General features: G+C 45.1%; 1 protein-coding gene across 4 annotated transcripts in view; it reads left to right on the forward strand.

Moving 5' to 3' along the window:
* The window catches only part of ARRB1 (arrestin beta 1), a 171,807-nt gene that overhangs the window by 115,906 nt on the left and 33,389 nt on the right, over positions 1 to 22,512 (forward strand). For all 4 annotated transcript variants that reach the window (XM_067466415.1, XM_067466416.1, XM_067466414.1 and 1 more), the window contains 4 exons: positions 7,925 to 7,985; positions 16,198 to 16,242; positions 18,707 to 18,903; positions 21,076 to 21,135. In XM_067466415.1, coding sequence (XP_067322516.1) covers positions 7,925 to 7,985; positions 16,198 to 16,242; positions 18,707 to 18,903; positions 21,076 to 21,135 — 363 coding nt within the window. The remainder of the gene's footprint in view (positions 1 to 7,924; positions 7,986 to 16,197; positions 16,243 to 18,706; positions 18,904 to 21,075; positions 21,136 to 22,512) is intronic.

The raw sequence follows: 22,512 nt of genomic DNA on the forward strand, positions 1-22,512 counted from the left end.
GTTGCTTCCTCTGCCTTTTCCAAACCCAGCTTGAACATCTGGCAACTCTCGCTCCATGTCTTGCTGGAGTACCCTAAAGGTACAAGATTCCATACAGGGCTAAGAAAGTTCAGCCCTGCTTCACAAGCACGGCTGGCGGGGACGAGAGATAGGGCCTTCTCGGTGGTGGCTCCTCGGCTGTGGAACACCCTTCCCATGGACATTAGACTGGATCCTTCCTTGATGATATTCCACAGGAAGCTAAAGACTTGGCTGTTCAAGAAGGCGTTCGAATAAGAAGTGCAATGATTGGTAATGACTATAGGAATGGAACAACGGGAAATGATACTGGATTGTGATTTGGACGATGAGACGACACTGAATGATTTCGTAGTAAAGACGATGTTTTGGTATATTGATGGATTGTGAATTGTTTTTATACTGTGTCTTGTATTTGTTTTTTCCTGTGTTGTACACCGCTGTGAGTCGCCCCCAGGCTGAGAACAGCGGTATAGAAGCAAAGTAAATAAATAAATAATAATAATGAAGGGGAGACTGCAGAGGCTGGATGGGCATCTGCCGGGACTGCTTGGATGGTGTCTTTTCACCTGGCAGAAGGGGGCTGGACTGGATGGCCTTTGGGGGTCCCTTTTAATGCTAGGATTCTATGGTGAGCCTTTAAAGACTTTCTTAATCTGAAAACCTGGCTAAGAATGTTAGTGGAATGGAAAAATACCCTCAAACAGATGTGCAGTGACCAGTCCCTTCAACTGGTCACTGGATTCAGATCTCCCATTCTGTTCAGAGTCTGATTTGGAGCAAAGGACCCAGGGATCCCCAGAGAGGATGTTTTCCATCAAATCTGTGAATCATGACCAAACCTGCAAAAGTCAACAAGGCAAATGTGGAGAGAGGGCCGTAACAACAGTGCCTTGCTTTGCGGAGCTGTCCAGGTGCTGATCTCCCTTCCCTGCCGAGGTTCAGCACTGGAGAGCTCCTATTAGAGTTTAGATCGAGATTTATTGACTCAATCCAGCTTTAATGCCATCCCTCTCTTTTCCTCTTGCCTTCCACTTTCCCCAGAATTATTGTCTTTTCCAACGAGTCACGTTTCCCAGGATGGAATCAAAGTGCATTTACCTCTCCTGAGTTGCTTTGGCTCCTAATGAGAGTGCAGGCTCAGTGTGGTCTCTTTCTCCTCTTAAAGAGATGGGCCAAAACTAACAAAATGAAGTTCAACAGTGACAAATGCAAGATACTCCACTTTGGCAGGAAAAACGAAATGCAAAGATACAGAATGGGGGACAATGCCTGGCTCGAGAGCAGTACGTGTGAAAAGATCTTGGAGTCCTCGTGGACAACAAGTTAAACATGAGCCAGGAATGTGATGTGGCGGCAAAAAAAGCCAATGGGATTTTGGCCTGCATCAATAGGAGCCTAGTGTCTACATCCAGGGAAGTAATGCTCCCCATGCTCTATTCTGCTTTGGTTAGACCACATCTGGAATATTGTGTCCAATTCTGGGCACCACAATTCAAGAGAGATATTGACAAGCTGGAATGTGTCCAGAGGAGAGCGACCAAAATGATAAAAGGTCTGGAGAACAAGCCTTATGAGGAGCGGCTTAAGGGGCTGGGCATGTTTAGCCTGAAGAAGAGAAGGCTGAGAGGGGATATGATAGCCATGTATAAATATGTGAGAGGAAGCCACAGAGAGGAGGAGGGAGCAAGCTTGTTTTCTGCTTCCCTGGAGACTAGGGCGCAATGGGACAATGGCTTCAAACTACAAGAGAGGAGATTCCACCTGAACATGAGGAAGAACTTCCTGACTGTGAGAGCCGTTAAGCAGTGGAACTCCCTGCCCCGGAGTGTGGTGGAGGCTCCTTCTTTGGAAGTTTTAAACAGAGGCTGGATGGCCATCTGTCAGGGGTGATTTGAATGCAATATTCCTGCTTCTTGGCAGAATGGGGTTGGACTGGATGGCCCATGAGGGCTCTTCCAACTCTTTGATTCTATGATTCTATGATTCTATGATTCCTCTTCCCTCCTCTTTCTCTTCTTCCTCATTTCTTTCCTCCTTCCTCCTCTCCTTTTCCTTCTTCCTTTCTTCTATTCTTTATCTTCACTTTCTCCTCCCTTTTTTCTTCCCATTCTCTTCCTCCTTGATGTTGGTCATTGACCGTAATAAATCTTGGTCTGTTCTTCCTCCTTTTCCTTCTCACCTTCCTCCTCTCCTCCACCTCCTTTGTTTCTTTCTCCTCATCCTCTTCTTCTCCTTCTCCTCCCCTTTTCTGCCTCCTCTTCTTCTCCTTCTCCTCCTTTTCCTTCTCTTCCTCTTCTCCTCCTCCTCTTCTTCCTTTTCTTTTTCTTCTTCCTCCTCCTCTTTCTCTTTCTCCTTTTCTTCTTCCTTCTCTTTTTCTTCTTCCACCTCCTCTTTCTCTTTCTCCCTTTCTTCTTCTTCCTCCTTTTTCTTCTTCTCCTCCTCTTCTCCTTTTCTTATTCCTTCTCTTTTTCTTCTTCCTTTCCTTCTTTCTCTTTCTCCTTTTCTTCTTCCTCCTCCTTTTTCTCCTCCTCCTCCTCTTCTCCTTTTCTTCTTTCTCTTTTTCTTCTTCCTCCTTTCTCTTTCTTCTTTTCTTCTTCTTCCTCCTTTTTCTTCTCCTTCTCTCCTTTTCTACTTCCTTCTCTTTTTTCTCCTTCTCCTTTTCTTCTTCTTCTTCTCCCCCCTTCCTTCTCCTTTTCTTCTTCCTCCCCCTCTAATTCTCCTTCTTCTTTTCTTCTTTCTTTTTTCTTCTCCTTTTCTTCTTTCTCCTCTTCTTCCTCCTCTTCCTCCTTCTACTGTTCTTCTTTTTCCTCCTCTCCTCCTCCTCTTTTTTCTTTTCTTCCTTCTCTCCTTTTCTTCCTCCTCCCATTTCCTCCTATTCTTTCTCTTCCCTTTCTCATTCCTTCCTTTCTTCTTCTTGCTCTACACCATTTCAGAGAGAGCATACAACCAGTTACTTTGGATGCATCTACACTGCAGGAGTAATGCAGTTTTATGCCACTTTAACTGCCATGGCACAGTGATATATATGCTGATACATTAATGACTGGCATTAAAGGGAAAAGAGAAAGCAGCAAAGGGGAATGAGGAAGATTGACAGAGAAGTGAAGGGTTTGGAAAGAAAATGAAAAGAGATGGTATTCCATCTGTTGGGAAAGAGTTGCAGTTTATTGTTGTTGTTGCTTCTACTGCTACAGATTGAGCGTCCCTTATCCAAAATGGGAGTGCACGACTCCAGTCGTTGTGCCCACAGGTTCATTGGAACACGCAAGCCCCCTCACCACAACAAGGTGACAGTCCATCGAGGGGGGGGGGATGTGTTATTGCCCCAACTTTATTCTCCATCTTCATTGCTATGATACTTCACCTTGTTGATGGGAAGCTTCCCACCGGAGTGGAAGTCATCTATCGGACAGACGGCAAGCTATTCAACCTCAGCAGACTGAAAGCCAAAACCAAGGTCACAACAACATCTGTTATAGAACTCCAGTATGCTGATGACAATGTCGTCTGTGCACATTCAGAAGAAGATCTGCAAGCCACTCTCAACATCTTGGCAGAAGCATACACGAAGCTTGGTCTGTCATTGAACATTAAGAAAACCAAAGTGCTCTTCCAGCAGTCACCAGCCATCCCCTCTCCAATGCCAGAGATACAACTTAATGGTGGAACATTAGAAAATGTGGACCATTTCCGCTCCCTTGGCAGCCACCTCTCCACCAAAGTCAACATCGACACCGAAATACAACACCGCCTGAGCTCTGCGAGTGCAGCATTTTCCCAAATGAAGCAGAGAGTGTTTGAAGACCGGGACATCCGTAGGGATACCAAGGTGCTTGTCTATAAAGCTATTGTCTTCCCAACCCTGCTCTATGCCTGCGAAATGTGGACTGTCTACAGACGTCACACGCAACTCCTGGAATTATTCCATCAGTGCTGCCTCTGGAAAATCCTGCAAATATCTTGGGAAGACAAGCAGACAAACGTCAGCGTGCTGGAAGAAGCAAAGATCACCAGCATTGAAGCGATGGTCCTCCAACATCAACTCTGCTGGACCGGCCACGTTGTCCGGATGCCTGACCTCCATCTCCCAAAGCAGTTGCTCTACTCTGAACTCAAGAACGGAAAACAGAATGTTGGAGGACAGGAAAAGAGATTGAAAGATGGGCTCAAAGCCAACCTTAAAAACTCTGGCATAGACACTGAGAACTGGGAAGCCCTGGCCCTTGAGCGCTCCAGCTGGAGGTCAGCTGTGACCAGCAGTGCTGCAGAATTCGAGGAGGCACGAATGGAGGGTGAAAGAGAGAAACGTGCCAGGAGGAAGGCGCGTCAAACCAACCCCGCCCGGGACCACCTTCCACCTGGAAACCAATGCCTTCACTGTGGGAGAAGATGCGGGTCAAGAATAGGGCTCCACAGCCACCTACGAATCCACAAGGAAACCCATCATAGAAGACCATGTTACTCGTCCAACGAGGGATCGCCTAAGCATCCAAAATGCTTGGGACCCAGATGCATTCCGCATTTCAGATTTGTTCTGGTTTTGGAATACCTGTATATCCATAACAGAATATTTCCTCAATGTGGCCTCAGTCTAAAAATGAAATATGTTTATGTGTTTTTTACTTTACAGTGCTAATTCTTTTTATCTATACACTGCCCTCTTGTGGCTGCATCTGAACACTGAATACATATATCTCTAGAGGCCAGGAGCTAATCCTTTCTATCTATTTGCTGCCTTCTTGTGGTTGCACCTGAGCACTGCATACATACATATTTATTTATTATTTATTTGCGATATTTGAATACCGCCCTTCTCAACCTCGAAGGGGACTCAGGGTGGTTCACATACCTAGAGCCCAGCAGCTAATCCTTTCTATCTATATGCTGCCCTCTTGTGGTTGCACCTGAGCACTGCATACATACATATTTATTATTTATTTGCAATATTTGAATACCGCCCTTCTCAACCTCGAAGGGGACTCAGGGTGGTTCACATACCTAGAGCCCAGCAGCTAATCCTTTCTATCTATATGCTGCCCTCTTGTGGTTGCACCTGAGCACTGCATACATACATATTTATTATTTATTTGCAATATTTGAATACCGCCCTTCTCAACCTCGAAGGGGACTCAGGGTGGTTCACATACCTAGAGCCCAGCAGCTAATCCTTTCTATCTATATGCTGCCCTTTTGTGGTTGCACCTGAGCACTGCATACATACATATTTATTATTTATTTGCAATATTTGAATACCGCCCTTCTCAACCTCGAAGGGGACTCAGGGTGGTTCACATACCTAGAGCCCAGCAGCTAATCCTTTCTATCTATATGCTGCCCTTTTGTGGTTGCACCTGAGCACTGCATACATACATATTTATTATTTATTTGCAATATTTGAATACCGCCCTTCTCAACCTTGAAGGGGACTCAGAGTGGTTCACATACCTACAGCCCAGCAGCTAATCCTTTCTATCTATATGTATGTGATGTATGTATGTGAGCGGTTGCCTTGTCTGTGTGCATGTGCCTGCAAGTTGCCTTTGGGTTGTCGTGATCCCATGCATTTCATAAGGTTTTGTTAGGCAAGCTATCCCCAGAGGTGGTGGTCCCCCATCCAAGTCCTAACCAGAGCTGCCCTTGCTTAGCTCATCTGACTGGACAGGAATGGGACAAAACCTTGTTGCCTTTTCTGTACACAAACCGTGTAAATCTTGGCTAAATGCTTCCCAAGATAGATGAGCCCTTAAAAACTCAGGGATGTGCCACTCTAAATTCCGCCATAATCTGTCACAGGCCATCTGCCAGGCCTAAGTTTATCCAAAGACAGGCTTAGCTTAATAATCTATATAAATAAAAATGTCATGTTCGTTGGTGGGATTAACAGAACTCAAAAACCACTGGACGAATTGACACCAAATTTGGACACAAGACACCTAACCACCCAATGTATGTCCTTCACTCAGAAAAATTGATTTTGTCATTTGGGAGTTGTAGTTGCTGGGATTTATTGTTCACCTACAATCAAATAGCACTGTGGACTCAAACAATGATGGATCTGGACCAAACTCTACACGAATACTCAATATGCCCAAATGTGAACACTGGTGGAGTTTGGGAGAAATAGAATCTTGACATTTGGGAGTTGTAGTTGCTGGGATTTATAGTTCACCTACACTCAAAGAGCAGTCTGAACCCCACCAATGATGGAATTGAACCAAACTTGGCACACAGTTCTCCCATGACCAACAGAAAATACTGGAAGGGTTTGGTGAGCAGTGTCCTTTGGATTTGGAGTTGTAGTTTACCTACATCCAGAGAGCACTGTGAACTCCAACAATGATGGATCAGGACCAAACTCTACACGAATACTCAATATGCCCAAATGTGAACACTGGTGGAGTTTGGGAGAAATAGAATCTTGACATTTGGGAGTTGTAGTTGCTGGGATTTATAGTTCACCTACAATCAAAGAGCATTCTGGACTCCACCAACAATGGAATTGAACCAAACTTGGCTCATAGAACTCCCATGACCAACAGAAAATACTGGAAGGGTTTGGTGGGCAGTGTCCTTTGAGTTTGGGAGTTGTAGATCACCTACATCCAGAGATCACTGTGGACAATGATGGATCAGGACCAAACTCTACACGAATACTCCATATGCCCAAATGTGAACACTGGTGGAGTTTGGAAAATAGAATCTTGACATTTGGGAGTTGTAGTTGCTGGGATTTATAGTTCACCTACAATGAAATAACATTCTGAATCCCACCAACGATAGAATTGGACCAAACTTCCCACACCGAACCCCCATGTGGGCCACAGCAACGCGTGGCAGGGGATGGCTAGTCATAGTAATAGAATGCTTTGCTGGTCAACTTACTTTTTTTCAAAGTCTGCTTTAGAGATGGCCAGGGAAAGTATTGATGTTTTTCTTGCTCTCTGGGTATTGCTTTGGAGTGAGTTACTATTTGACCCTAACTCTCAATGGTAAATTGCATGGGTTTCCTACAAGGCATCCCAGCTTTGGCCCCAGTACATCAATATCAACAATATTATGATTATTCCTTGTTTATATAGAACCGTCAGTTTGTAAGCAAAACAAACAAACCCAAATATATACAGAGGGAAGGGATGCAACAGTGTACGATGCAATTGCACAACAAAAATATTAAGACACTATGCCCAAAATACAATACAACTTCAGGATGATTGTTTAGAATCATAGAATAATAGAATCAAAGAGTTGGAAGAGACCTCCTGGGCCATCCAGTCCAACTCCATTCTGCCAAGAAGCAGGAATATTGCATTCAAATCACCCCTGACAGATGGCCATCCAGCCCCTGTTTAAAAGCTTCCAAAGAAGGAGCCTCCACCACACTCCCTCCGGGGCAGAGAGTTCCACTGTTGAACGGCTCTCACAGTCAGGAAGTTCTTACTCATGTTCAGATGGAATCTCCTCTCTTGTAGTTTGAAGCCATTGTTCCATTACGTCCTAGTCTCCAAGGAAGCAGAAAACAAGCTTGCTCCCTCCTCCTCCCTGTGGCTTCCTCTCACATATTTATACATGGCCTTCATCATATCTCCTCTCATCCTTCTCTTCTTCAGGCTAAACACGCCCAACTCCTTAAGCCGCTCCTCATAGGGCTTGTTCTCCAGACCCTTGATCATTTTAGTCGCCCTCCTCTGGACACATTCCAGCTTGTCAATATCTCTCTTCAGTTCTGGTGCCCAGAATTGGACACAATATGTTCAAGCCAAACAACCAAAGTCAGCTGGCCTGCATTGGAGTGTATGAGCCATTTGTGTGATGCAGCAGCTGAAAAAGCCAGTGTGATTCACTTTGGATTGTCTTGTGTTGGTTGCTGACATCTTCCTGATGTGTTTTTGTCTCTCCTTCGCAGCTCACAGTCTACCTTGGAAAGAGGGACTTTGTCGACCACATAGACGTCGTCGATCCCGTTGGTAAGTCTGTATTGGGCTAGGCTTGGTTGATTAAAAAAAAAGTTCAAAACTTGTTTCAGATGCTGGTGGCTCGATTCAAAACTCAACTTCGATTTTCACAGAAAAAAAAAATCAAAACTTTTCGAAACTTCCAAGACTTCTGAATCCTTTCGTTAATGGTTGGAAAGTGTTATTTCCTGTTTCATTGGGTGGTCGTTACTTTGAAAGTAGTTGTTTTACTCCAGATGTGGGGAAAAACAAGTGGAGGAAATTCCTTCCTTCTCTGGTTTAAAACTGGCTTCTCTGGCTTGAGCCAAGTCTAGATAAGGAAGGAGTTTCCTCCGCTTGCCCCCGCTTCTGGTCCCTCTGCCTTGGCGTGAACCGAGGCCAGGGACCAGAAGTGGGGAAAAGCAAATGGAGGAAATTCCTTCTTTCTCTGGTTTAAAACTGGCTTCTCTGGCTTTAAAACTGGCTTCTCTGGCTTGAGCCGAGGCCAGGAAATTCCTTCTTTCTCTGGTTTAAAACTGGCTTCTCTGGCTTGAGCCGAGGCCAGGAAATTCCTTCTTTCTCTGGCTTTAAAACTGGCTTCTCTGGCTTGAGCCGAGGCCAGGAAATTCCTTCCTTCTCTGGTTTAAAACTGACTTCTCTGGCTTGAGCTGAGACCAGGAAATTCCTTCTTTCTCTGGCTTTAAAACTGGCTTCTCTGGCTTTAAAACTGGCTTCTCTGGCTTGAGCCGAGGCCAGGAAATTCCTTCTTTCTCTGGCTTTAAAACTGGCTTCTCTGGCTTGAGCCGAGGCCAGGAAATTCCTTCCTTCTCTGGTTTAAAACTGACTTCTCTGGCTTGAGCTGAGGCCAGGAAATTCCTTCTTTCTCTGGCTTTAAAACTGGCTTCTCTGGCTTTAAAACTGGCTTCTCTGGCTTTAAAACTGGCTTCTCTGGCTTGAGCCGAGGCCAGGAAATTCCTTCTTTCTCTGGCTTTAAAACGGGCTTCTCTGGCTTGAGCCGAGGCCAGGAAATTCCTTCTTTCTCTGGCTTTAAAACGGGCTTCTCTGGCTTGAGCCGAGGCCAGGAAATTCCTTCCTTCTCTGGTTTAAAACTGGCTTCTCTGGCTTGAGCCGAGGCCAGGAAATTCCTTCCTTCTCTGGTTTAAAACTGGCTTCTCTGGCTTGAGCCGAGGCCAGGAAATTCCTTCCTTCTCTGATTTAAAACTGGCTTCTCTGGCTTGAGCCGAGGCCAGGAAATTCCTTCCTTCTCTGGTTTAAAACTGGCTTCTCTGGCTTGAGCCGAGGCCAGGAAATTCCTTCCTTCTCTGGTTTAAAACTGGCTTCTCTGGCTTGAGCCGAGGCCAGGAAATTCCTTCCTTCTCTGATTTAAAACTGGCTTCTCTGGCTTGAGCCGAGGCCAGGAAATTCCTTCCTTCTCTGGTTTAAAACTGGCTTCTCTGGCTTGAACCGAGGCCAGGAAATTCCTTCCTTCTCTGGTTTAAAACTGGCTTCTCTGGCTTGAACCGAGGCCAGGAAATTCCTTCCTTCTCTGGTTTAAAACTGGCTTCTCTGGCTTGAGCCGAGGCCAGGAAATTCCTTCCTTCTCTGGTTTAAAACTGGCTTCTCTGGCTTGAGCCGAGGCCAGGAAATTCCTTCCTTCTCTGGTTTAAAACTGGCTTCTCTGGCTTGAGCCGAGGCCAGTGACCAGAAGCGGGGAAAAGCTGAAACATTTCTGATTCACTTCCTGAGTCGTAACAAAAATGGCGGAAAAAGCTTCAGAAGGGCAAAGTGACTTCCATATTATTATTATTTTTTAAAAAAGCTTTGATATCACTTCAAAAAGGTAATTTTAATTAATTTATTATGAGCAATGAGTTATCTGAGCGAATCTATCCATGCATATTGAGCTTGGCAGAGCAGGGATGCATCTACATGATCAAATTAATGCAGTTTGACACCACTTACGTGCCATGGGCTCAATGCTGTGGAATCCTGGGAGCTGTATTTTGGTGAGGCATTGGCCCCTTTTGGCAGAAAAAGCTGAAAAACCACAACTCCAAGGATTCCATTGCCTTGAGGTGAAGAGATATTGAACTGCATTAATTGAAAGATATCCCTCCCGCAAAGACATTTTTTTTGGAGTTTAAAAAAAGTTTTCTGTGCTATTGTGATAGAACCAATTAGGAAATGACATTGATAACTTAGAAACAAAAATCATGTGACATAGTGTAAAATATTATAATTATATAATATAATTATAATTATACAATCTTAATATAATAATATGATATAATAAATATTTTGTTGTTCATTCGTTCAGTCGTTTCTGACTCTTTGTGACCTCATGGACCAGCCCATGCCAGAGCTCCCTGTCGGCCGTCACCACCCCCAGCTCCTTCAAGGTCAGTCCAGTCACTTCAAGGATGCCATCCATCCATCTTGCCCTTGATCGGCCCCTCTTCCTTTTTCCTTCCATTTCCTTCCATAATAAATATAATAATTACAATATAATAATGTGCTGCAGGTTGACCCTCCCACAAAGAACAAAGTTTGTGCAGTTGAATGAACCTTTTTAAATGATAGATCTAATTGACCTTGAAGGAGCTGGGGGTGGTGACGGTCAATTAGGTCTAATGATAGATCTAATTGACCTTGAAGGAGCTGGGGGTGGTGACAGCTGACAGGGAGCTCTGGCGTGGGCTGGTCCTTGAGGTCACAAAGAGTCGGAGACGACTGAACGAATGAACAACAAAGATCTAATTAGGAAATGACATTTTTAACCCAGGAACAAAAATCATGTTGCAAAGTGTTATCAAGAGCAATGGCTTCCCATTATCCCCAGTCCTGGAGTTTTGATGCTGGCTGCTCAATTTTCTCTTACCGTTTTTAATTACGAGAGAAAATGGCTCTAAGCGGGCATTGAATCCTCTCCCCAATGTCCAGTTTCTTGCAAGTTTGTCAACATCCGGACTCAGCCCTGTTCCATGTTTCGTTTCACTTCATTTGAGTGAAGCGCACCAATTTAGCATTCCCTCGACTCTCCTTTCTCTCTTGTCCGAAGAAGGAAATTCACTTTCGCAAGCCGTTTTGCAGCTCAACTGGGCTTTGGAGGACTTTCGGGTTGTAATCCTGGAACAGGCTGACCTCCTGACAATGTTATTGCTTACACCTCCGCTCTTCTTCCGGATTGCAATGTTGCATTCATCCTTCTGCTTTTTCCCCTAAATGGCCAGCGCTAAGTGTTGGGTGATTTGTGGAGAATGGTCAACCAAGCCCAAAGGAATTGGGGAAGATGTGTTTTATATATATATATACGAGGGGTATTTTTTTAGTAAGGTCCGTTTTGTTGTAGACACTAGTAGTTCACACGCATACCTCAACGAGCGCGTGCGTCGTGTACCGGCATGCCTCGGGAACACCTGTGCTCAGTTTCCGCTCTGTAGCTCACCTGTATGGTTCTGTTCTGTGCTTTGAAAATGTTTAAGACTATCAATTCACCCTCCACATGTGAGGTTCGCTCAGTGATACGGTTTTTGTCAACAAGGAACCTGCCTGCAGCAGAAATTCATTGACAGATTTGTGAAGTGTACGGTGATACTGTTATGAGTGAAAGCAAAGTGCGTAAGTGGGTACGACAATTCAAAGATGGCCGTGACAACGTCCATGATGAGGACCGCTCCGGTCGCCCTTCTTTGATTACAGACGATTTGATTCGATCGCACACTCAAATCTTTGGGTTTTGTGGTCCTCTGTTAGGAGTTTTGGGACCCAACGGGAGCACAGTTTCCTAAACTTTAGGTGTTCAGGAACAATGTTGTAAAGCACTGATCTCGACACGTCAGGAAATTCGTTTGAGAGACCTGTTATTGTGAAGCGCCTGTTCTCACGAATCCTCGCTTCAACTGAAGCCACCTGAAAAGAAGCAGAGGAGCCGAAGGATTATTTATTTTTGCCACCAATTTGAAAGGAACCAGTATTCAGGAGATTTTATCCCCAGATCCCGATTTTAAAAAGAACTAGCCGATTTGCAATGAAGGTTGCCGATTAGGAACCAAATTTCCCATCAAGTTAGAAGGGAGGCTGTTCAATCGCACCTCCTCCCTTATTAAGAAAGTAATAACTTAGTAGTAATTACACTGTATATACTGTAGCGTGACTGGAGAGAAGAATGTAGAGTTATTTGGTTACTTTTCCCTGCGTTTCTGCCACCACGTGAGGTAAGTTGTAATATTGTGAGAAATGGCACTTTGTACACAGAATAGACGGAGCTGAGGCAATCTTCAAATAAAAGTTAACAATTTTATTAAGTACACAGTGTGTGGTTGCAAGACGTAACTTTTCCTTGTTGCACTTGGAATAATACTCGTAACTTTAACAGTTCATTCTTTCAAGTAACACAGTATCTTTCTGACGTAGAGCACTTGTTTCAGACAAAGTTTCCATACAGGGATGTTTCCCTTAATTGATCCTCCGTAGATCAAATACTAAGTAACCTATTCTTTAGCCTCTCCTTAGACTAAAAGAATACCAGCTATGTTTCACCATTCGGCTGCACTAGCCTGAGAAATGTCCAATAGCCAAACCCAGCTTTTCAAGCCTCAAAGTTTTGCTTCACAAGTCACTCCGCCACCTTTCCTTTCCTTCTCTCCCAACTCCTAACTCCTCACTCCTCTGAACCTAAACCTAGACTGCTCACTCCTCTAAACCTAAACCCTAACTGATTTTTTAACTGTCATTTTTTCAAACTCTCCCCTCTAAGCTCCTCCCACTTCCCTCTCTCCTGCATCGGTCTCCATGGCAACGCACATGGAGGACTCCTCTGACTTAGGCCGCTCCAGCATTACTGCAGCCAATCTAAACACAAATACAGTTAAAATCATACAATTTATAATCAACTCCTGTATACCACCAAATCGTCTGTAATCAAAGAAGGGCGACCGGAGCGGTCCTCATCATGGACGTTGTCACAGCCATCTTTGAATTGTCGTACCCACTTACGCACTTTGCTTTCACTCATAACAGTATCACCGTACACGTCACAAATCTGTCGATGGATTTCTGCAGCAGGCAGGTTCCTTGCTGACAAAAACCGTATCACTGAGCGAACCTCACATGCGGAGGGTGAGTTGAGAGTCTTAAACATTTTCAAAGCACAGAACAGAACCGTACAAGTGAGCTACAGAGTGGAAACTGAGCACAGTTGTTCCTGAGGCATGCCGGTACACGACGCACACACTCGTTGCAGTATGTGCGCGAACTACTAGTGTCTACAACAAAACGGACCTTACTTAAAAAATACCCCTTGTACTTTTTCAGCATTAAAACGGTTGGGTTGCTATGAGTTTTCCGGGCAGTATGACCATGTTCCAGAAGCATTCTCCCCTGACATTTTACCTGCATCTGTGGCTGTATACCCTTTGAGAATGAGATACTATGGAGACAAGACCAAAGTCTAGACATGAAATTCATCCACATCTATATAAATAAAAATCCAATGTTCATTTGTGGGTTTAACATAACTAAAAAACCACTTGGCGAATTGACACCGAATTTGGACACAAGACACCTATCAGGCCAACGAGTGGCCATTGCTCATTAAACACCATGGAACAGCAGGCATGAAGCCCCTGAAGACCCCCCCCCCCCCGAAATTCTCAGGGTGATCCACAAGAAGGCCTTACTGGTACATTATTTAAACTGTTATGTTTATTCATATCATGATCTGATCACCATGCTCAATATATCCCATATGCAATAGGGGTATTGGAATAATGATACAAAAGGTTTGCCCTGCCCCCCCCCAAATCAAACTCACCCCCCTCCCCCGAATCAAACTCAGCATCCCCCCCCCCCCCCCCAATCAAAATCCTGGCTGCGGGTTTGCGCAGAAGGGACTTAAAATCCAAAGAAAGCAAAAAGACGCTAGAGCACATTGGCAAAAACAGCTCCCCTGGCAAACAAAACACCACACAATAGCATATCCACACTCTCTTCCGGACTACAGCTCCCAGCATCCCCTAGACCAGGTCCTTTAGGAGAGGAGGATGATCCAAATGCAGTGCTTCCAAGATGCAAACTTTCTGTTGGGTATCAGCCTGTGTTTGTGTTTCAGGATCCTGATGTGGGAAATGATGGTGCCGAGGCTGTAGGAAATGATGAGGGAAATGATGGTGCCGAGGCTGAGGTACAAGATGGAGATGATTTGGTCAATGATTTTCATGCAGAAAATGACAGAAAGGCCCCAGTGCAAAGGGCAGTTTCTCATGAGAATATCCCTGCTGGGTCTAGCAGTGATAATCCACTCCCTCTCTCTGTGAGCTCTTAAGATTTGGGTTTGGAAAACAACCTGGGAATTTTAATGAAGAATAGGCAGCTGGAGATTAGCCAGGATCGACAACAATCTCAGTATTTACGTTGCTCCAAAAGGCTTCGTCTGATAAAGAGAAAATGTGGAGGAAAACGAAACCAATTTCTGAGTTTTGGGGTATAAAGTTTGCTTCAAGGGAAAACCTGTCAGATCAGGCATCGTTTGGAAACCAAGTTCTTGTGCCATGGAAGTCCCGTTTCAAGGGATCTTGTTTCTGTGGAGATTTTTAGCCTTTTGGATTGTCTTTGCTTCCTGCTTGATTCCTGTCTGGATTAATTCTGTCTTGGATTACTACTGTTTTTGGACTAATACTTTTTTGGAACCTTCTCATTTTCTTACAAGCATTTATTTCTTCTGGCTATTTACTAAGCTTCAATAAGAGAAGATTTGTTTCTTCAGTCTTCGTGTGGGGTGTTTTAAGTCAGAGGGCTTCTTCTGGACCTGGAGTGCAACACTTTCTTCTCCTTGGATTTCTCTCGAGAGCATCCCAATCCCTGCAGATTTCCAATTTCCTATTCCTGGACTGCAACTACCAGCAATCCTCCAGATAGATAGATTAGATAGAGATAGGTAGGTAGGTAGGTGGATTGATCAGGAGGACTGCTGGGAGTTGCAGTCCAAGAATAGTTAGAGAAGGAAGAAAGGGGAGAAAGGGGAAGGGAAAGAAAAAGGGGAAGAAAGGGAAGAGGAAGAGAAGGAAGGAAGGAAGGAGACAAGGAAAGAAAAAGAGGGGAAGGAAGGGAAGAGGAAGGGAAGGAAGGGAAGGAAGGAAGGAAAGAAGGAAGGAAGGAGAGAAGGAAAGAAAAAGAGGGGAAGGAAGGGAAGAGGAAGGGAGGGAAGGGAAGGGAAGGGAAGGGAAGGAAGGAAGGAAGGAAGGAAGGAGAGAAGGAGAGAAGGAAAGAAAAAGAGGGGAAGGAAGGGAAGAGGAAGGGAAGGATGGATGGATGGAAGGAAGGAAGGAAGGAAGGAAGGAGAGAAGGAAAGAAAAAGAGGGGAAGGAAGGGAAGAGGAAGGGAAGGAAGGGAAGGGAAGGAAGGATGGAAGGAAGGAAGGAAGGAAGGAGAGAAGGAAAGAAAAAGAGGGGAAGGAAGGGAAGAGGAAGGGAGGGAAGGGAAGGGAAGGGAAGGGAAGGGAAGGAAGGAAGGAAGGAAGGAAGGAGAGAAGGAGAGAAGGAAAGAAAAAGAGGGGAAGGAAGGGAAGAGGAAGGGAAGGATGGATGGATGGAAGGAAGGAAGGAAGGAAGGAAGGAAGGAGAGAAGGAAAGAAAAAGAGGGGAAGGAAGGGAAGAGGAAGAGAAGGAAGGATGGAAGGAAGGAAGGAGACAAGGAAAGAAAAAGAGGGGAAGGAAGGGAAGAGGAAGAGAAGGAAGGATGGAAGGATGGAAGGATGGAAGGATGGAAGGAAGGAAGGAAGGAAGGAAGGAGAGAAGGAAAGAAAAAGAGGGGAAGGAAGGGAAGAGGAAGGGAAGGAAGGATGGAAGGAAGGAAGGAAGGAAGGAAGGAAGGAAGGAAGGAGAGAAGGAAAGAAAAAGAGGGGAAGGAAGGGAAGAGAAAGGGAAGGAAGGAAGGAAGGAAGGAAGGAGAAAAGAAAAGAAAAAAAGGGAAGGAAGGAGCGAAAGAAAGGAGGAGAGAAAGAGGGAGGAAAGGTTGACTACAGCAATGCGCAGCGGGTACAGCTAGTTTGATATAAACGTAACAACCTGGATATAAATGGATACACAAGCTTTTTTAAAGAAGGTTGTGCCTGAAACAAAGTTTGTGTACTAATTTGGATTTGGGAGCATTTTGGAAGCAGAATTTCCAGATGAAGGATACTCAACCTGTAGTAACAATATGAGAGCGTTCACGGGAGTGATTTACTTATTTTTTTTTTCTATTGCAGATGGCGTCGTGTTGGTGGATCCAGAATACCTAAAAGAACGTAAAGGTAATTAAATAGTTCCATTGCCTAAACGTTAGAAGGAATGTCTTCAAAAAGGCAGTTTGGAATAGTTTTGGAAGCGGACAGGCTCTCTTTCTTCAGGAGATGTTTAAGCAGAGGCCCCAATGCCATCTTTTGGGAGTGCTCTATTTAGGTAGTCTTGCATTGCATGCGGTTAGACTACATGACCTCTGGGGGTCCCTTCCAATGCTGTGATTCAATAATACAAGTTGAAAGTAAGCCACAAACATGAATAGTCAGGTTAGATGCAACCTTCCCATGATAGAGTATGTTAAACATCATCTCGTCTGAAGGCTAAACATGGCCCAGCTCTTTAAGCCGCTCCTCATAGAGCTTGTTCTGCAAGCCCTTGATTCTTTGAGTCACCCTCCTCTGGAAACATTCCAGCTTATCAGCATCTCCCTTCAATTGCGGTGCCCAGAATTGGACACTTACTTACTTACTTAGGCAATTCCTCGTAGTCCGAGGATGATGGTCCTCCAGGTGTAGTATCCTGGGGGTGGGTCCATAGTTGACTGTGGAACCCTATTCTTGATCTGCATCTTCTCCCACAGTGAGGGCATCGGTTTCCAGGTGGAAGGAGGTCCCGGTCGGGGTTGGTTTGATGCGCCTTCCTCTTGGCACACTTCTCTCTTTCGCCCTCCATTCGTGCCTCTTCAAATTCTGCAGCACTGCTAGTCACAGCTGACCTCCAACTGGAATGCTCAAGGGCCAGGGCTTCCCAGTTCTCAGTGTCTATGCCAGAGTTTTTACGGTTTGCTTTGAGCCCATGTTTAAATCATTCCGTTTTCCATTCTTGAGTTCGGAGTAGAGCAACTGCTTTGGGAGATGGTAGTCGGGTATCCAGACAACGTGGCCGGTCCAGCAGAGTTGATGGCGGAGGTCCATCGCTTCAATGCTGGTGGTCTTTGCTTCTTCCAGCACGCTGACATTTGTCCGCTTGTCTTCCCAAGAGATTTGCAGGATTTTTCGGAGGCAGCGATGATGGAATCATTCCAGGAGTTGCATGTGACGTTTGTAGACAGTCCACGTTTGCATGTGATGTTTGTAGACAGTCCGCGTTTCACAGGGAGGGCAATAGCTTTATAAACAAGCCCCTTGGTCTCCCTACGGACATCCCGGTCCTCAAACACTCTCTGCTTCATTTGGAAAAAATGCTGCACTCGCAGAGCTCAGGCAGTGTTGAATTTCAGTGTCAATGTTGACTTTGGTGGAGAAGGGGCTGCCAAGGGAGCGGAAATGGCCCACATTTCCTAATGTTACACCATTAAGTTGTATTTCTGGCATTGGAGAGGGATTGTCTGGTGCCTTTTGCTGGAATAATACTTTGGTTTTTGTTCAATGAGAGGTGGAGCTTCTCGTATGCTTCTGTGAAGGTGTTTAGAGTGGCTTGTATGTCTTCTTCTGAACGTGCACAGATGACATTATCATCAGCATATTGGAGTTCTATAACAGATGTTGTTGTAACATATTTATACATGGTTATCATGTCTCCTCTCAGCCTTCTTTTCTTCAGGCTAAACATGCCCAGCAGCTCTTTAAGCCACTCCTCATAGGGCTTGATCTCCATTTCATAGAATCATAGAATCATAGAATCAAAGAGTTGGAAGAGACCTCCTGGGCCATCCAGTCCAACCCCATTCTGCCAAGAAGCAGGAATATTGCATTCAAATCACCCCTGGCAGATGGCCATCCAGCCTCTGCTTAAAAGCTTCCAAAGAAGGAGCCTCCACCACACTCCGGGGCAGAGAGTTCCACTGCTGAACGGCTCTCACAGTCAGGAAGTTCTTCCTCATGTTCAGGTGGAATCTCCTCTCTTGTAGTTTGAAGCCATTGTTCCGCGTCCTAGTCTCCAGGGAAGCAGAAAACAAGCTTGCTCCCTCCTCCTCCCTGTGGCTTCCTCTCACATATTTATACATGGCTATCATGTCTCCTCTCAGCCTTCTCTTCTTCAGGCTAAACATGCCCAGCTCCTTAAGCCGCTCCTCATAGGGCTTGTTCTCCAGACCCTTGATCTGCTCCCTCCTCCCTGTGGCTTCCTCTCACATGTTTATACATGGCTATCATATCTCCTCTCAGCCTTCTCTTCTTCAGGCTAAACATGCCCAGCTCCTTAAGCCGCTCCTCATAGGGCTTGTTCTCCAGACCTTTTATCATTTTAGTCACTCTCCTCTGGACACATTCCAGCTTAGAGTCAATATACTATTGGTATACAGCAGTTAAAGTGGTGCCAAACTGCATTTGTTCTAGAGTGCAGATGCAGCCGCAGTCAACCCAAACTACAACTCTGGGAGGATGTACAAGATTTACAAGGGCAGAATAGAGCATTATTATTATTATTATTATTATTATTATTATTATTATTATTATCCAACTCCATTCATTCCCCTGTACAGAGGCTCCCCTGGAATCCTTTCCCAGTGCAACGCCTCCTGTCTTTTCCTTGCAGTTTTCGTCACGCTGACCTGCGCCTTCCGCTACGGCCGCGAGGACCTGGACGTGCTGGGACTGACCTTCCGGAAGGACCTCTTTGTGGCCAATGTCCAGGCCTTCCCTCCAGTCCCGGAAGAGAAGAAGCCTCTGACGCGGCTCCAGGAACGGCTGATTAAGAAGCTGGGAGAGCAGGCGTACCCCTTTACCTTCGAGGTGGGGAGTCATTCCTTCTCCCTCTCCCGGCCTCTACTCTCGTCCATCCATTGCATCCTCTCTTTTGTCTGTCAAGCCTGTGGTTCTCCAGGTCTTCTCCAAGAGTCTTAGGGCGTACCTACCCTGTAGGATTAATGCAGTTTGATGTGACATTAACTACCATGGCTGAATGCTATGGAGCTACAGCCTGATGAGCCTCTCTCAATGGTGGAGGAGGAAGATGACATGGTTCCAGTGCTGGCTCATTCAGTTAGTCCATCCAACTACGTTTTTACACTGGTCGGACATTCCCTGCTCTAGTTTGTAGTATGCACCACTTGAACTGCCATGGATCTAGTGCTATGGGATCCTGGGAAATTACAGTTTGACAAGGCCTTTCTATGTGGTGGTGGAGGAGGACGATGACATGGTTCCAGCGCTGGCTCATTCCCTGTTGTGGTTTGTGGTATGCGTCACTTTAACATTGTGGGAGTTGTCGTTTGGTAAGGCACCAGCACCTTTATGCAGGAAGGCTGCTTCTGATGCAGCAAATAACCTTGCAGCTTCAAAGCCTGGCTGCTTCCTGCCCGGGGGAATCCATTGTTGAGACGTATTAGCTGGCCTTGATTGACTCTTGTCTGCAAGGCCATTGAATGCTAATCAAGCTGATGGGATTTGGAGTACCTTCAACTGATTCAGTTCAGACTTCCACAGACCATTAAAACTCCCATTAATGACAGATCTGAACCAAACTTGGCACACAGAACCTCCATGACCAGCAGAAAGACCTTGTAAAACTACAGCTCCCAAGATGCCATAGCATTGGGCCAGGGCAGTGAAAAGGGTGTCAAACTGCATCGATCCTACAGTGTCGTGGCGTCCTTGGAGAACAAAGTTGGTTGCTTAAGCTTTCATAGGCATGGGGTTCATCTACACTGTAGAATTAATGCAGTTTGACACCACTTTAACTGCCATTGCTTAATACTATGGGATTCCTGGTGTTGGAAGTTTGCTGAAGCCACAACACTCCTTGGAGGAAATGCATGAATGCTCAATATGCCCAAATGTGAACACTGGTGGAGTTTGGGGGAAATAGATCTTGACATTTGGGAGTTGTAGTTGTTGGGATTTATAGTTCACCTACAGTCAAGTAGCATTCTGAACTCCACCAACAATGGAATTGAACCAAACTTGGCACACAAAACTCCCATGACCAAGAGAAAATAATGGAAGGGTTTGGTGGGCATTGACCGTGAGTTTGGGAGTTGTAGTTCACCTACATCCAGAGAGCACTGTGGACTCAAACAATGATGGATCTGGACCAAACTTGGCATGAATACTCAATATACCCAAATGTGAGCACTGGTGGAGTTTGGGGGGAAATAGATCTTGACATTTGGGAGTTGTAGTTGCTGGGATTTATAGTTCACCTACAATCAAAGAGCATTCTGAACACCACCAATGATGAAATTGAACCAAACTTGGCACACAGAACTCCCATGACCAAGAGAAACTACTGGGAGGATCTGGTGGACATTGACCTTGAATTTTTGGAGTTGTAGTTCACCTACATCCAGAGAGCACTGTGGACTCAAAGAATGATGGATCTGGACCAAACTTGGCACAAATACTCAATATGCTGAAATGTGAACACTAGAGGAGTTTGAGAAAAATAGACCTTGACATTTGGGAGTTGTAGTTGCTGGGATTCATAGTTCACCTGCAATCAAAGAGCCTTCCGAACCCCACCAACGATAGAATTGGGCCAAACTTCCCACACAGAACCCCCATGACCAACAGAATATACTGTTTTCTGATGGTTTTCAGCAACCCCTCTGACACCCCTCGCAACTCCCCCCAGGCTGAGAAACGCTGACTTAGAGATTTCTAGTGCGAGCAACCCTGTAGACATTTGTAGGCTTTTTAATCCACTTTTTTTCCCATTTGCATTCCTAACCTCAGCAAATGCGGAAGGCTGACATTTTAAAAAGTTATTAAGAGACCATTGAAAATACAAAAACAGTCATTAAAAGCCTTTCAAAGTGAAGTTTGCACCAAAACTGGAAGAGGGTTAGAAGAGCCAGAAAGGGGCACTTGGCAATGCGGGAAATTCCCAGGCACTTCAAATCACATGCAAACAATTCTAGGCATCTGGTTCCTGCAAAAAAAAAACCTGTCCGTTTCCCTTTCCAGATCCCTCCTAACCTTCCCTGTTCGGTGACGTTGCAGCCGGGACCTGAAGATACAGGAAAGGTAAGAAGGCACTTTGGGAGAAGAGGACAAAGAGGAGAGGGGCCCTCCAGAGATGAACGTATGTCCACCCATACCTTCATCTCTCCTCCATCCATCCATCGATCAGGCTATACAGATATTCTTCTATCTCATGTATCCATCCATCTGGTTATCCATCCATCCGTCTGTCTTTCCTTCCCTCCATCCTTCTGTACATCTACCCATCCATCTATCTGTTCATCAATCCATTTATCCATCTGTCCATCTATGTATCCATCCATCCAGCTATCTATCCAACTGTCCATCTATCCAACCATTCATTTGGTTATCCATCTGACTGTCCATCTACCCATCCAGCTGTTTGTCAATCCATTTATCCATCCAGTTGGATGGATAGCTATCCATCCAACTGTCCATCTGTCTGTCCATCTATCCATTTATCCATCTGTCCATCTATGTGTCCATCCATCCACCCATTCAGCTATCAATTCTATCAATTCATTTATCCATCTGTCGATCTATGTGTCCATCCATCCATCTATCCAACTGTCCATCTATCCAACCATTCATTTGGTTATCTATCTGACTGTCCATCTACCCATCCAGCTTTCTGCCTATCAGTCCATCTATCCATCTGGTTATCCATTTTGCTATCCATCCATTTTGCTATCCATCCAACTGTTCCATCTATTCATTTGGCTGTCTATCCATCCAGTTACCCATCCATCAGTCCATCTATCCATCTGGCTGGCTGGCTGGGTGGCTATCTCTCTCTCCGTCCGTCCGTCCGTCCATCCATCCATCCATCCATCCATCCATCCATCCATCCATCTATCTATCTATCTATCTATCTATCTATCTATCTACTTACCTTGCCACCTATCCATGCATCCAACAAACCAGCCAGCTATCCAGCCAGCCAGCCAGCCATCAATCCATCCAGCCATCCAGCCATCAATCCATGCATGCGTGCATCCATCCATCCATCCATCCATCCATCCATCCATCCAGTCATCCATCCATCCATCCATTTATCCATCTGTCCATCTATGTGTCCATCCATCCACCCATTCAGCTATCTATCCAACTGTCCATCTATCCAACTATTCATTTGGTTATCCATCTGACTGTCCAACTATTTGTTTGTCAATCCATCCATTCAGCTATCCATCCAACTGTCCATCTATCTGTTATCAATTCATTTATCCATCTGTCGATCTATGTGTCCATCCATCCATCTATCCAACTGTCCATCTATCCAACCATTCATTGGGTTATCTATCTGACTGTCCATCTACCCATCCAGCTTTCTGCCTATCAGTCCATCTATCCATCTGGTTATCCATTTTGCTATCCATCCATCCATTTTGCTATCCATCCAACTGTTCCATCTATTCA

Source organism: Anolis sagrei, chromosome 3, assembly GCF_037176765.1.
Source record: "Anolis sagrei isolate rAnoSag1 chromosome 3, rAnoSag1.mat, whole genome shotgun sequence".
NCBI lineage: Eukaryota > Metazoa > Chordata > Lepidosauria > Squamata > Dactyloidae > Anolis > Anolis sagrei.